Source organism: Rhinolophus ferrumequinum, chromosome 5, assembly GCF_004115265.2.
Source record: "Rhinolophus ferrumequinum isolate MPI-CBG mRhiFer1 chromosome 5, mRhiFer1_v1.p, whole genome shotgun sequence".
Taxonomy (NCBI): Eukaryota; Metazoa; Chordata; class Mammalia; order Chiroptera; family Rhinolophidae; genus Rhinolophus; species Rhinolophus ferrumequinum.
In genome coordinates this window covers 47058926-47073299 of record NC_046288.1, presented here as the reverse complement: position 1 = coordinate 47073299, position 14374 = coordinate 47058926, and the positions used below count along the sequence as shown (strand labels likewise).

The 14374-nt window shown below is 33.0% G+C and overlaps 1 protein-coding gene across 5 annotated transcripts in view; it reads right to left on the bottom strand.

Annotated features, from left to right (window-relative positions):
• The window catches only part of SMARCAD1 (SWI/SNF-related, matrix-associated actin-dependent regulator of chromatin, subfamily a, containing DEAD/H box 1), an 85447-nt gene that overhangs the window by 4811 nt on the left and 66262 nt on the right, over positions 1-14374 (bottom strand). For all 5 annotated transcript variants that reach the window (XM_033106255.1, XM_033106259.1, XM_033106258.1 and 2 more), the window contains 12 exons: positions 13010-13109; positions 12348-12407; positions 12161-12236; positions 9627-9762; positions 8962-9099; positions 7618-7713; positions 7402-7519; positions 7050-7171; positions 5119-5307; positions 3857-3975; positions 2637-2819; positions 1562-1671 (listed from right to left, as the gene is read on the bottom strand). In XM_033106255.1, coding sequence (XP_032962146.1) covers positions 1562-1671; positions 2637-2819; positions 3857-3975; positions 5119-5307; positions 7050-7171; positions 7402-7519; positions 7618-7713; positions 8962-9099; positions 9627-9762; positions 12161-12236; positions 12348-12407; positions 13010-13109 — 1447 coding nt within the window. The remainder of the gene's footprint in view (positions 1-1561; positions 1672-2636; positions 2820-3856; positions 3976-5118; positions 5308-7049; positions 7172-7401; positions 7520-7617; positions 7714-8961; positions 9100-9626; positions 9763-12160; positions 12237-12347; positions 12408-13009; positions 13110-14374) is intronic.

Here is a 14374-nt window from a genome sequence, read left to right as displayed (position 1 = left end):
CTATCTATTTAATTTTTTTAAGGAGGGTGCAGCTCACAGTGGCCCATGCGGGTATCAAACCAGCAATCTTTGTGTTACTAGCTCCACACTCTATCATCAACTGAGCCACTGCTAACCTCTCATTTTGAAAGATAGTTAAAGATAGTTTGGAGTCTGGCAATCAAACAGCTGAGTCCCCAATTAATTATTAATAACTATGATGGTTCTATTTAAAGACTTACTGATAGGATAAAATCAACATATCTGGGTATTTGCTAGCATTGTTAAGAGACTTAACCTAGGTATTCAATTGCTTTACCAAATTTGAAAAGATGCCCTAATAAAATAATCAGGAAAAGCACAGTGCCCAGTGGAATCTGCTTTATGTGTTAACTCTTTTAGTTTTGCTGGATAATCTCAAATTGGCAAGTTGCCACCTCCACACAAAGCCTAGTAATTACTGTGAATTGCTTAAGTTATGGTTATTCTATTCATCCTCACCCTTAAAGGTCTTAACTTGGTTGCTTTTTAGTTAAGCTTTCTCTAATGCCTGCCTCCCCAACCTGGCACAGCACCCTAAAATAAACACTATACATGAAGTACACATACTTATATCATCATACATATCTCTCTGAAGACAGATTAAAATATATTGAGCTCTTAGAGTATGGAATGCCTGATAAAATAATAAAACATAGTAAATATTCAATGGAAATCTGCTGAATTGAAATAAACCGTTATCGGTATTAGGAATATCCTTATTTATTCAAATAATAAAAATGCTATTTTCAATTAAGTTTAACATTAAATAAAAACAAGATGTAGAAAACCGCATAACTTCTGTAAAAGGGAGAAAGAATACATATATTTACTTACCGCTATCTGCATAAAATAACTGGTAACAAAAAGCTAATGTATCACCTTTATGGGGAAGCTGGATAATAGGGTGGGAAGGAGGCTTTTGTTTGCCCTTTTTTGTAACTTTTGAATTTTTAACTATGTGGATATATATCTTTTCAAATATATATATGTTTAAATGTTTAAACTTATAAAACTTTAAAAATTGTTCTTTTCAAAAAGGTGGAGTGAAGGTTTCTTATTTGAGGGTTTTTTCTAGACCCAACTACTTCAATCTGAAATTTTTGAAAAAATACATTTTACTGCATTCTAGTGTAATAAATATTTGCTAGACAAAATGAAATTAAGGTAAATGTTAAGATTTCTTAATAAGTTAATATTAGGCCATTTACTTTAAATATTTTGATTCATACATATTACTTAAATAGTAGGTAAATCATAAAATTGTGTATAATAGATCCAATTTTATTTCTGGAATGTTTTGGTATCAGAGATAAGGGATAGAATGGAAAGAATTTTCCAAAGTCAAGGTGTTTATATCTGGCAAAATGATCTCTGTTATTATAGAACTTCTGAAATGAGTATGCTTATCTTCTCCCATGCCAGTCCTAAACGGCATGCCAGTTAAGGACTCAGACCATCTTTGTTATCCTCTTGCTATTATTGCTAATTTAAGGCCTTTTCATGTGGATAATACAGAAATTTCTGCTTATAAACAACTTACCTTCGTCTACCGTGGTCATATCTTGTTCTAGTTTCAATTTCTGTTGGTTAATTTTTAGCATGGATTCTTCGATCGTCCCTTGGCTTATTAATTTTATAACTAGTACTTCTCTAAAAAAAAAAAGAAAAGAAAAAAGATAAAGATATGTCCATTGGTCACTAAATATAAAATTATTTGGATACATATGAACTATATAAATCATCTCAAAGTTTAACAAGAATTGGAAAATTGTATAACAAATATTTCATAAATTTAATTTCTCCTTTTTCTGAGCATGTCACTTTTAAACATCCTTTCCTATTACTGATCCAAGAGAAGAGAGAAATATATCTATTCTTTAAAAATTACTGGTAAAACTATATTACAACAAAAAGTTCTGGGTTCAGATAGGTATTCCATTTAAAAAAGGAATACATTTTGCTTATTAGGTTCTAAGAAATAATTCAATACAAAAAGTAAGGAAGTGTAGTACAAAGACTACATGGGAGGTTTTAGTCCCACAATAGATACTGATAAATATTTGGTTCATAAATGAATATATCACTGCCTTTTGGAAATACAGTAAAATACTCCACAAAGAAGACATTGTCCACTGCTTAAATGTGCAAGTAGAGTTGAATTGTAGGTATTCTTTCACCTCTATACGGTCCTGTGACCAATGTCAAAATTAACTGTCACCTAAAACATCTACCATTCCAATAATCTATTTCTTAAAGGGTAACAGGGTAGCAACAGCATGTATATTACCAAGTCTATCTGGCTCTCAAATGGTCTAACAAGCAAGTCTTTTTAATTACTAATTACCCCTTTTTCAAAGTGGTTGGATCATTGATAAAAGTTCCTTTTCATTAGCAGAAGAACTATTTGGGGTGGGGTGGGAGTTTACCTTGTTTTAATTACTAGAAAGTGATTAGGTTACATAGTTTATGCTCAACACAGCTGAAATACAATACATCAGCAGCCATGCTTTGCTAAAAATATAAAAACTAAGGCAGGACATCAGACTGTATGCAAATATTCTACACAAATTAAACTTGCATTTAATTAAAAATAAATTTCAACTGAAAACACTTACTTAGTCTGGCCTACTCTATGGCATCTATCTTCTGCTTGTTTGTCATTGTATGGATTACAGTCAATATCGTGAAGTATAACAACATTTGCTGAAGTCAGGTTTATTCCTAAGCCACCAGCTTTTGTTGACAGCAGAAACACAAAGATATCCATATCGGTATTAAACTCATCAATCAGATGAATCCTGTAAGATGAAAGTATTAGGTGAAATCTCACTAAGAGGTATATAATTAAAACTGAAAATCATATCTCATGAAAAATGAAGATGTAAATACATGCTCTTTGTATTACAGTTACATTAACTGTAGCTATTTTATTGAAAGACCTTCCCAATTCACCAACTTCTTTTCTATACTACTCATCTCTCTACTAAGTCTTACTTAAGTCAAATATTCAGATTTAATGACTTCCTAAAGCACTATTTTGTGCTTTGTTTATAACTTCTGGCTTATCTAAATTCTGCATACACCTTTAATCGTCTCAGAAGTCTATCAGCTGCTACTGATAGACAATATGCCTGTGAATTTAAGGATCTCAAGACCAAACTGTTCTGATGTAATCTCTTTTAGCATGACTTCTACCCTCACTCTAACACCAGAGAAAAAAATTTACTTGTGCTGATAAAAAAACAAACAAAAAATTCAATTACCCTTAAAACATGAAAAACCCAAGATTTTAAAACAATCTTGGTTGAAAGATAAAATACTTCAGACTTTGAATGATTTTTAAAAGGAAAAACACTGGTAAGTATATAACTGTAACAGCTGTTTCAAAGTACAGTGGTACCTCGGTTTTTGAACGTAATCCATTCCGGAAGACTGAGTTCTGACATGTTCAAAAACCGAGGCACGGTTTCCCCATAGAAAGTAATGCAAAATGGATTAATCTGTTTCAGACCTTTAAAATCAACCCCTAAAACTGCAAATTTAGCATGAATTTTACCATCTAATGATAGTATAGATCCATAAAATGTATGGTGTTCGTAAACTGAAATGTTCGTCAACGGAGATGTTCAAAAACCGAGGTACTACCGTATATATGTATGCAGTTCAGACCAAAAGATTAAAAGAAAATGCTCCCCATCTTAAGGTAATGATTTGAAGTAACCACACATATAAGACTCAAAGTTATACAATTCTATCAATTGCTCTAGACATTAAAATACAAACATTTCCACTTATTTGAGGATAAGGTGGAGTTTTGCAACTGAAGTATACCAACCTTTCAGAAATCTGAGTCTTTCCATCTAATCTGAGGTACCTATGTTGATGATGTTTTAAGAGAACTTCTAAAATATCCAGCATCATGGTAAATTGGCTAAATAACACAACTCTATCACCCTGTGAAAATACATTTATGGATTAGATACATAGAAAATAAAATTATGATGTAAGTATCTAATGATCAATTGCTTCTTCAATAAAAGTCAAGTAATCACAGCAAAGGTAAAATTCTTAGTTTAGATTACATATAAATAAATTACTTTAATTTCTAAACTTCAGACCTAAAATTTAATTCTCAGTTTTGATCTTTAAGGACAGTTAATGGGAATAGCTACTAAAATAGAAAAGTACTATTGGGATTGTGATCTTACAAATTTAAGTTATTTCACATATAAACTGTAGAGTTAATTAAATTACTACTTAATATAGTATCTTTAAAATACTTACTCTGAAACAATCATACAGACTGTCACCTATGAAATGACAATTAAGATTATTTTTTAAAACCATCAATATAGATGTATTCTACTAACTTCTATTTTTCTGAGGTTCGACAGAGGAAAAATAATGAGGAAAATAAATGCCCAAATACAGTGGAACCCCCTTATTCACGGGGGATACATTCCAAGACCCCTAGTGGATGCCTGATGCCATAGATAATGTTTTTTCCTATACATACATAGTTTTTTCACTTAAAGACAGCACTTTACAGCTTTCCTTTGGCATATCCTAATTGCCAACACTGTATCCTAATTGCCAACACTGCTACTCTTGCACTTTGGGGCCACTAATAAGTAAAATAAGGGCTACTTGAACACAAACACCATGACAGTCAATCTGATACCAGACAATAGATCTGATAACCGAGAGGGCTACTCAGTGATTAAACGACAAATAATAAATAGTGTCTTCAATGTGGATATGCTGGACAAAGGGATGATTCATGTTCCGGGTGGGAAAGCACAAGATTTCACACAACTCAGAATGGCATGCGAAACTTATGAATTGTTTATTTTCAGAATTTTCCATTTAATATTTTCAGACCACAATTGACTGTGGGTAACTAAAACCGTGGAATGTGAAAGAGTAGATAAGGGGAGATTATTGTATATCCAAAAAATGCTCAAAACACTAATTTCTAGAAGGATGTAGAACTGACATAGCCTAAAACTTCAAGAAAGTGAAGTCACACGAGAATTGTTTTAAACAAGTTTAACCAATTGGGAAATATAGAATAAGAGTAGCATTCTTCTTTAATACCTTCTCTTTCAATTCAGACAAGATGCGTCCTAAAACTCGGAATTTTCCAGAATCTAAAATCAAGTCCATGTCTAACTGGAAGTTATTAATGTGTCGATACTGTTTACAAAGCACATGTAATTCGAAGTCTGTCATAACTTCCATATCTTCAAAGATCAGGTCAGGGTTGGCTTCACAATGTGTAGGTTCCTCAAAACAAAACAAAACAAAACAATACACTTCAAAATGAAGATAATTTACAATATGGTCAGAACAATCTAATAACATTGTTCACATCTGATAAAATATGTAAATCCTAGAACATTTTAGGACAACAGATTTAGCAAAAGAAATTAATATTCATCTTTTTTAGGTAAAATAAAAGGGGAGGGAAGTACTTATTGTTTTAGAATTAACATACCAAAATATTTACAGATGAAATAATGTATAGAATTTAGTTCAAAATAATCCTGGGGAGAGGTCTAGATGAAATAAGAGTAATGTTTACTTTTGTGCACTGTTGGTGAAGCCACTATGGAAAACAGTATGGAGATTTCTCAAAAACCTAAAATAGATCTAGCATATGACCCAGCAATTCACTCCTGGGTATTTATCCAAAGAAAACAAAACCACTCATTCAAAAGATACATGTACCCCTATGTTCATTGCAGCATTTACAATAGCCGAGATATGGAAGCAACCTAGGTGTCCACGAATAGATGCATGGATTAAGAGGATGTGGTACACACACACACACACACACACACACACACACACACGCACACAGAAATATTACATATCAAAAAAAAGAATGAAATCTTGCCACTTGCAACAATATAGATGGACCTTGAAGGTATTATGCTAAGTGAAATAAATCAAAGAAAGACAAATACCATGTGGTATCACTTATATGTGGAATCTGAAAAAACAAAACAGTAACAGACTCATAGAAACAGAGACCAAAGGGATGGTTGACATAGGAGAGGGGGATGGAGGAATGGGTGAAAAGGGTGAACGCAAATATAGTCAATATTGTGGTAAGTTTGCACGGTGACAGATGATTACTAATTAGTGGCGTGATCATACTGTAAGGTATAAAAATGTCAAATCACTATTCTGTACACCTGAAACTAATATAACTAACAACTATGTTTAATAAATAAGTAAAAAAGAAACAGACTAGTGTCATTCCAGATAACCGTAGAAAACGTGTGAAGGTTACATGGGCAGAGGAGTTCACTATACAATTCTCTCTACATTCACTTGTTTGAAATTTTCCATAAGTTAAAAATAATATAAAAACATTTTTGAAAGCAAGTGGTTGCTTTCAACACAGACTTATAATGAGAAATAAGCGCCAAGCGTAAAGGGAGAATTAGGCAAAAATAAACAGTTAAACAGATAAAATGGAGGACAGTTAAACAGATAAAATGGGTAAAATACAATAAGGAAGAAGTAAAATGAAAAATAACTCAGTACCCAGGCCATATAATCTGAGGAATCTTTTGGTAAAAATAAAGAAGTGTATTATGTAGTCTAGATCAGGAGTTGGTAAACCTATTACATAAAGGGCCAGACAGTAAATATTTTAGGCTCTGTAGGCAAAATAATCTCTTTTGCAACTGTTCAATGTTGCCCTTGTTTTGAGAAAACAGACAACATAAGAAATAAAAGGGCATGGCTGTACTAGAATAAAACTTTATAAAAAGACACTGCTGTATTTGGCCCTAGAGCCACAGTTTGCTGACTCCTAATGTAAACTGTCAGTCCTTCTTGGCTCTTATGTCGCCCAAATTATCTGGGAACTTTTCCATAAAAATGTTTTTCTTAAATATGTTGTTAAAGGGTTAATATACTCATTAGTTCAATAGTCTGAGTTTTGGCCTAACAATTTAACCTCATGTTTAATAGTCTTAATAAAGCTCAGTGTTAACATATGATGAAATCCTTACCTTTAGCATAAGCTGAGACATTTCCTTGAGTTTTTCAGCTGTGTAATATTGGCGATGTAATAAAGGATGATTGGCCATTTTTCTCAATTGCATCATGACATTGCACATTTCTGTGTTTTTTTCTGTGATCCAAAGAGTACACATTAAAAAACAAAAACAAAAAAAAAACCCAAGCTGATAGCTGTTTGTTGACATGTATCTCAATGCAAAATAAAAGTTTTAAAATTATCTTTTCGAATTTCAACTAATTTTTTAAAAGAATGAGTAAATCCCATTATAATCTGACTAAACAAAATGCAACCCCAGTACAGGATTATATTTTTCACATAAAATTGTGAAAATCAGATTATACCCAAGTTATTGATAGATTTTTTCAATCTGTTGAAAAGACCCAAATAGAGTTGCTCCTGCTTCTCTGACATTGCACACAACTCAATTTGATCTTTCTTGGGCGGTAGCTGCTTGAGAACCTGAGAAAGGAAAACAGCTGAAGTAAATTATTCAAATAAAGGGGAAAACAGAATTTTAAAAAAACCATCTTAATAAAAAATATGCAGCTAAGAGTTACCTCATCTTTTACTCTTCTGAGAATAAATGGTTTTATAATTTGTTTTGCATGTGCTATTCTCTCCTTTTCATATATACTTTGCTCATCTGCTGATTTCTAAGTAAAATAAGAACATATCCTTTTAGAATTCATTTGTTTAAATAACAATATTACACAACCTGAAAATCTCCCTCACTACAATCTGAGTTATTTTCCATGGAAACTCAATCCATTCTAGGTGGAAGTTTACATCTGAATTCTGGGTTATAATCTACCTCTTAAAGCTCCATATGTATTTTGAGGTTTCATGACATGTAGTTGTGTATTCTGCTGAGGTAATAAAATTGAATTGTACTAGGTTTTCAGAAGTTAACTGATGAGTCATTACGGAGTACCTAGATAACTCTCATGGAAAAAAGTTGTGTGTGTGTGTGTGGGGGTGTGTGTGTGTGTGTGTGTGTGTGTGGGGGGGAGAGAGAGAGAGAGAGAGAGAGAGAGAGAGAGAGAATCAATTTATATTTGTGCAAAATGGCCTTAAAAGAAACCTACGTAGTACAGGTTAAGGAAATCATGTGGTCTAAACAATGAGGACAGTTCCTAGCCAAAACCGGTTAGTTTTGGAAAATTAAAGAAGTGGAACTTTATTCTATAATGTAAAGAAGTCTTCCACAGCCTATGAACTGCGAGGCTATCAAATGGGAAAGAATACATTACTAAAAGTTTAAAAGGCAATTAATTTGCAGTAGAAGAGTATCATAGAAAATTCTTGCAAAATATATGTGACTTGGGAAGAGAATGAAGAATCTATACAAACATTGCTGTACTGGAAGACTTGGGAGTTGTTGAAGAGTATACTGTACTTTTTCTAAGCAATAGGGAGAAAATAAGATTTTCTTCTAAATAAGATTTCTTTAGTGTAACTTTAGAAATTACTTTTGTATTTATGGACTTTCACTTCAAAAAATATGTCCCAGTATAGGAATTTTCCAGAAATTCAACCTTTGTTCAGTTCTAGTTTACCTATAAAGAAATAGTACTAATTTATCTGACTAGTTTCAATAAAGCAGATGCAATGATTACCCACATATTATATATCTAAGCTCTCCACTAATTTACAATTGTCATTCTTCAGAAAATTAGGGTATTAAAACCCAAAACTTTTAGACACTCACAGAAGTTACCAGTTAATTTCCCATTGTATTATGGCTGACTTCCCAACTCATCTAAGGATAAATATATCAACTACTTAAATTTATTTCATACCACATATGCACCATGAAAAAAGGAAAAAAGACAAAAAAAGGAAAGTAACCCAGGTAAAACACAAAGTAATGTAATTGGGAGAAAATATGAATTTATGCTTACTGTCTTAGAAGAAAACATTCTTCGTATTTCACTGGTGCTACTGCTAAACATGTGTGGCATAACAAAATTCAACAGTGACATGAGTTCTAACAGATTATTCTGTACAGGTGTGCCTGTGAGCAGCAAACGGTTATTTGCCTGTGAATGAAAGTAAAAGTAAGATTAGGGTTTTTTTTTTTTATTACTAGAGCCATAAAGTTATTTGTCTACCCTCCATAGTAGGGGAGAAAACAAATTAAAACCATTATTAATAATGTCACATTCTGTGATGAAAGATTAGCAATTTAGAAAAATTATGAAATATTGTGCTTTAAGGTAGAAGGTATAAAACTAATGGTGTCATTTTGTAAGTAGGTAACTTGCATCCTCAGATCATTTTTATGACATGAAGAAAGCAGATTATATTTGATGTTCATATAGTTTATTGTATAGGACAAGGGATAGTAAATTGAAGCTCATGAACAACAAATGGTTTTCATATCTTTAACGGGTTATAAAATAATAGCAACGTGACAGAGGCTGAATGGCCCACAAAGCGTGAAATATTTCCTATTTGGCCCTTTATAGAAAAAGTTTGCTGATCCTCATATAAAATATTATATACATTAAAATACATAATGTAAAATTTTATCATAATTGGAAAAATTCACAAAACACTCTCTTACATTAATTGTCATAAGGTGCTGGTAGCGAATGGAGCCCATATTCTTCAGCATATGGCCCTCATCAAAAATTGCGTAATTAAGTTTCAGTCGTCGAAAGAGACTACGGTCATCAGAACTGCTGATTGCACAATTATACCTGTCACCAAAAGAAAAAAAGAATCTCTATGGTTATACCTTTAAGAGCCTGGACCCTAGTAAGATATATGCTTTATAAAATTATTTTTATTTATACATTTCTAATAGCCAGCACTTAAAAGATACAGGTGATGCTCAAACACTGATGTACTTGTATCCAATAATTACTGCTGTACATATAACCAAGTTATGAAAGCTGCCAAATGTAGTTAAAAGAAAATTTACATGTTATAATGTAATCAGACAACTTCTATACACCTAAGATCGCAATTTTGGTGCGATTTATATGTAATCTGCACCAGTTACACACTTTGTTTCATTAACTGTTATATTTTAAGAAGCAAGAGAAAAAAAGACATTAGGTTAAGACATTTCTGTTAAGAACACAACACTACTATATTAAACAACTAGAGTAGATCCAAGAAATAACAGCAGTTAGCAGTACATAACTATATATAAAAATGGAGTCCATTTTATTAAGATTTTTGAATGAATTCTTTTAATCCTGGCCGCCTACAGAAGTCAGTAGAGAGAAATAATAATCAAATACTGACAGTTAACATGAAGCTTGAAATAACTTATATAATAAACGTAACATGAAGGCATTAAGTTCTCTGCTAGATATTTATGACAAATATCTACTACTAAGTAATGATCAACTTATTCAGTTATATTTTCGACCCTTATTCCTCCTCTAACTCAAATTTTTCAAGAAGTGAGATTTCATTGTATTTATTATTTATTTATAAGTTAGAAATATTACAAATCATCTTGGTGAAATATCTTAAATGTTACTTATTATTTTTAAAAGAAATGCTTTTCTTTTTTTTAAACTTATTTATGTATAGCTGGTATATAATACTGTACTAGTTTTACTAGTTTTAGGTATATAATAGTGATTTGACATTTTTACACCTTACAATGCGATCATACCACTAATTTTAATCTGTCACTGTGCACTTATCACATTACTATTGACTATATTCTCCTTCACCCTTTTTACTCATCTCCCACACTTTCCCTTCCGATAACCATCGTTTTGGTTTCTGTTTCTGACTGTTCTTGTTTTGTTTTGTTTAGATTCCACATATAAGTGAAACCATATGGTATCTTTCTCTGATATATTTTAAAATATATCAAAATATAGGTTCTTCCAGTTACTGCAAATGGCAAGATTTCATTCTTTTTATTGCTGTATAATATTCCACTGTACTTATATACAGCGTCTTTTTTATCCATTCATCTATCAATGGACATGTAGGTTGCTTCCATATCTTGGCTGTTGTAAATAATGCTCCAATGAACATAGAGGTGCATATATTTTTTCGAATTAGTGTTTCCATTTCCTTTGGATAAATACTCAGAAGTAGAATTGCTGGGTTGTATGGTAAATCTGTTTTTAGTTTTTTGAGGAATACTGTTTTCCACAGTGGCTGCACCAATTTGCAACCCTACCAACTGTGCACAAGGGTTCTCTTTTCTCTACATCCTCAGCAACACATATGACTTGTTGACTTTGATAACATCCATTCTGACTGATGTGAGGTGGTACCTCATTGTGTTTTTTTGTGTTTCCCCCCCCCCTTCTTCCGTCTCCCCGCCTCACTCCAGTTCAAACCATTGTTTCTGTCTAGTTGTGTAGGACACAGCTCCCTGGCCCATGCTGGTATTATGAGCCTTGCGTTCCCTCCTGGCTGAGGCATTCGGTTGCTGGTCGTCGGTCTGCCGCTCACAGTAGCTCATGGCAGCTCTCGCCAGCTGCCGACCACTCATGCTAGCCAGCCAGTCATCGCAGCTCACGGTAGCCCACGCCAACCTCCGACTGCTCACGGTAGTCCACCTCCAGGGAGAGCTGTTGCTCACAATCTTAGCTGTAGAGGGCGCAGATGGGACTCCAACCGGTGACCTCAGCGTTAGGAGCATGGCGCTCCAACCACTTAAGCCATCAAGCTGGCCCTCATTGTGGTTTTGATTTGCATTTCCCTGATGATTGGTGATGCTGAGCATCTTTTCATATGTCTGTTGGCCATCTGTACATCTTCTTTGGAGAAATGTCTTTTCATGTCCTCTGCCCGTTTTGATTATCAATTCCTTTGTTGTTGAATTTATAAGTTTAAATGTTACTCTAAGTTTAACTGAGAGTATTATTATAACACTATGTTTTCAATCAAGTGGACAAAACCTTTTTATAATCACTGTCAGTCACCTCATGAACTAGCAAAAAACTGCTATCTTGTTGTTACACATCAAATTGAAAAATGCCTGAATCCTCATCATAAGTCATTCCATGATGTTAGTTGCATAGTTCTTAGCATAAACTCCTTTATATTAATATTATTTTTTGAAACTTTGCTGGCTGCAAAAAATTTCCAAAAATATTTTTTTTTCTCAATACTTACGTGGTCACAATTACATTGTATTCTTCATATTTACTATGAATGTTATATCTTATCTGTTTACGTTCTTCTTGAGAACCTAGAATTTAAAAATAACATACACATATTGATTGCATTTATTGTACTTTACTATATATGTTAGGATTCTAAAGAAATTTCCGAAGTTAAAAGCAAAAGAACATATTCTTACCATAGTAACAGAGTACCTTTAAAGTGGGGCACCATAAGTTAACTTCCCTTAACCAGTTATCTATGAAACAAAAGAGATATTACTTGCATCTGCTACAATAGGGTATGTGTGTGCACTAAAACGAACACTAAAGTTTGACAGGTTTTGCCCAGAAATTATTCTTTTATAACACAAGATGATTTTTAAAAAGCACAGATCCGTCACAATTTTACTCCAATTTAAAGAGATGGGTTTGGGAGTTACATTTATACATACAAACATTCTCATACTCTATTCTACATCCAAACAACTGAGCAGGAATGGAACAGTAATTAGAGTGTGGATGAATTGCACACATTCTGACTCAGGAAATATTTAATTATAAATTTAAATGCACTTAGTTTCTCTTCGTGACTCATTAAAACAATGTAAAATTATTATGAAAACAGAATAATCCTACCCAATGGTCCCTGATTTATTAGTATAATAATTGACTTAAATGTATTTTCTTTAAAATATTTCTAGTAAAAATACACATACATATACAAAGAAGAGCTTTTCTGAGACCACAGGAATTAATATTCACCTCCACAAACTAAGAAATCACACACACACACACACCTCTTCCTCTCCCTATATGAAATAGTATATAGTCAAGTATGGTTGTCCACAGTATTACAAACCTATAGTTGACGCTGGAACAACGATCAAATGAGGACCTTTATTACCCTCCTGATAGAGGTATGCCAGGAATGCAATGGCTTGAATAGTTTTTCCTAGGCCCTAAAATTAAAAGTTCAAAAGACAATATATAAAATGTAAAAATAACCAAAAAACCCCCCCAAAACAACCCCAAATAAATACTGGAAAATACAACAGGGAAAAAAAATATTTCTGGTTTTATTTGATTCCCCACAATGCAACTTAAGTGACAATTTCTACTATTTTCAGTTGTCTGTAACAGTTAAAATAAATCTCCAAATGAAACTACAACTTAGTTTAATGACCAAGATGTATCGCAACTGCTAGTTAATGTGACATATACATTAATAGGAAAGACCTTTGCATTGCATATAAAAGATACAATTTTGGTAACTGTTTATATAAAGCAAATATTTAATATATACTGGATGGACTGAGGATGATGTTCCAATGACTAACTGAAGTTGCACATTCAATTACCCAGAAATTCCTATTACCCAGTAATTCCACTCCTAAGAATATATTCAAGAGATGAGAACTCATGTCCACAAAAAATTTGGGGAAAAATGTTCATAGGTGTTTATTATAATTGACAAACACTGGAAATAACCTAAATTTCCATCAACAGGAGAATGGATAAACAAGTTGTAGTATGTTTATACTATGGACTACATGCCAAAAAATAAAAACGAAATAAAACAAAACTACTGATACATGTAAAAACACAGATGAATATCAGTAACTCTGTGATGATATAAAGTTCAAAATAAAAAAACTAATAGTGGTAGGCATCAGAATGATGGTGGTAATGACTGAAAAGAAGCATGAGGGAACTTTCTGGGATGATGGAAATGTTGATCTGGGAGCTGGTCACATGGATGTACACATTTGTAAAAAGCCACTAAGCTAAACATTTGTGCATTTTACTGCAAGTAAATTATGCATCAATAAAGTGGGGTTTTTTGTTTGTTTTAAAGGCTATTGAGAAGGTTTAGCTCCTCAGGGGAGCTAAATATTACTATCCGTTAAAAAATGAATCCCTCCTTTCATATGTTAATACCCTAACCCCTAGTGTGACTAACTGGATTTCCAGATAGGGCCTTTAAGTAGGTAATTAAGGTTAAATGAGGTCACAAGGGTAGGGACGCAATCCTCATCTCAAAGGAAGAGAAAGAAACACAAAGGATGTATATACACAGAGAAAAAGCCATGGGAAGACATAGCAAAAAGGTGGCCATCTACAAACGAAGGAGAGTGGTCTCAGGAGAAACCAAACCTGCCAACACCTTGATCTTAGACTTCCAGCCTCCAGATCCAGGAGAAATAAATTTCTGTTCTTCAAGCCA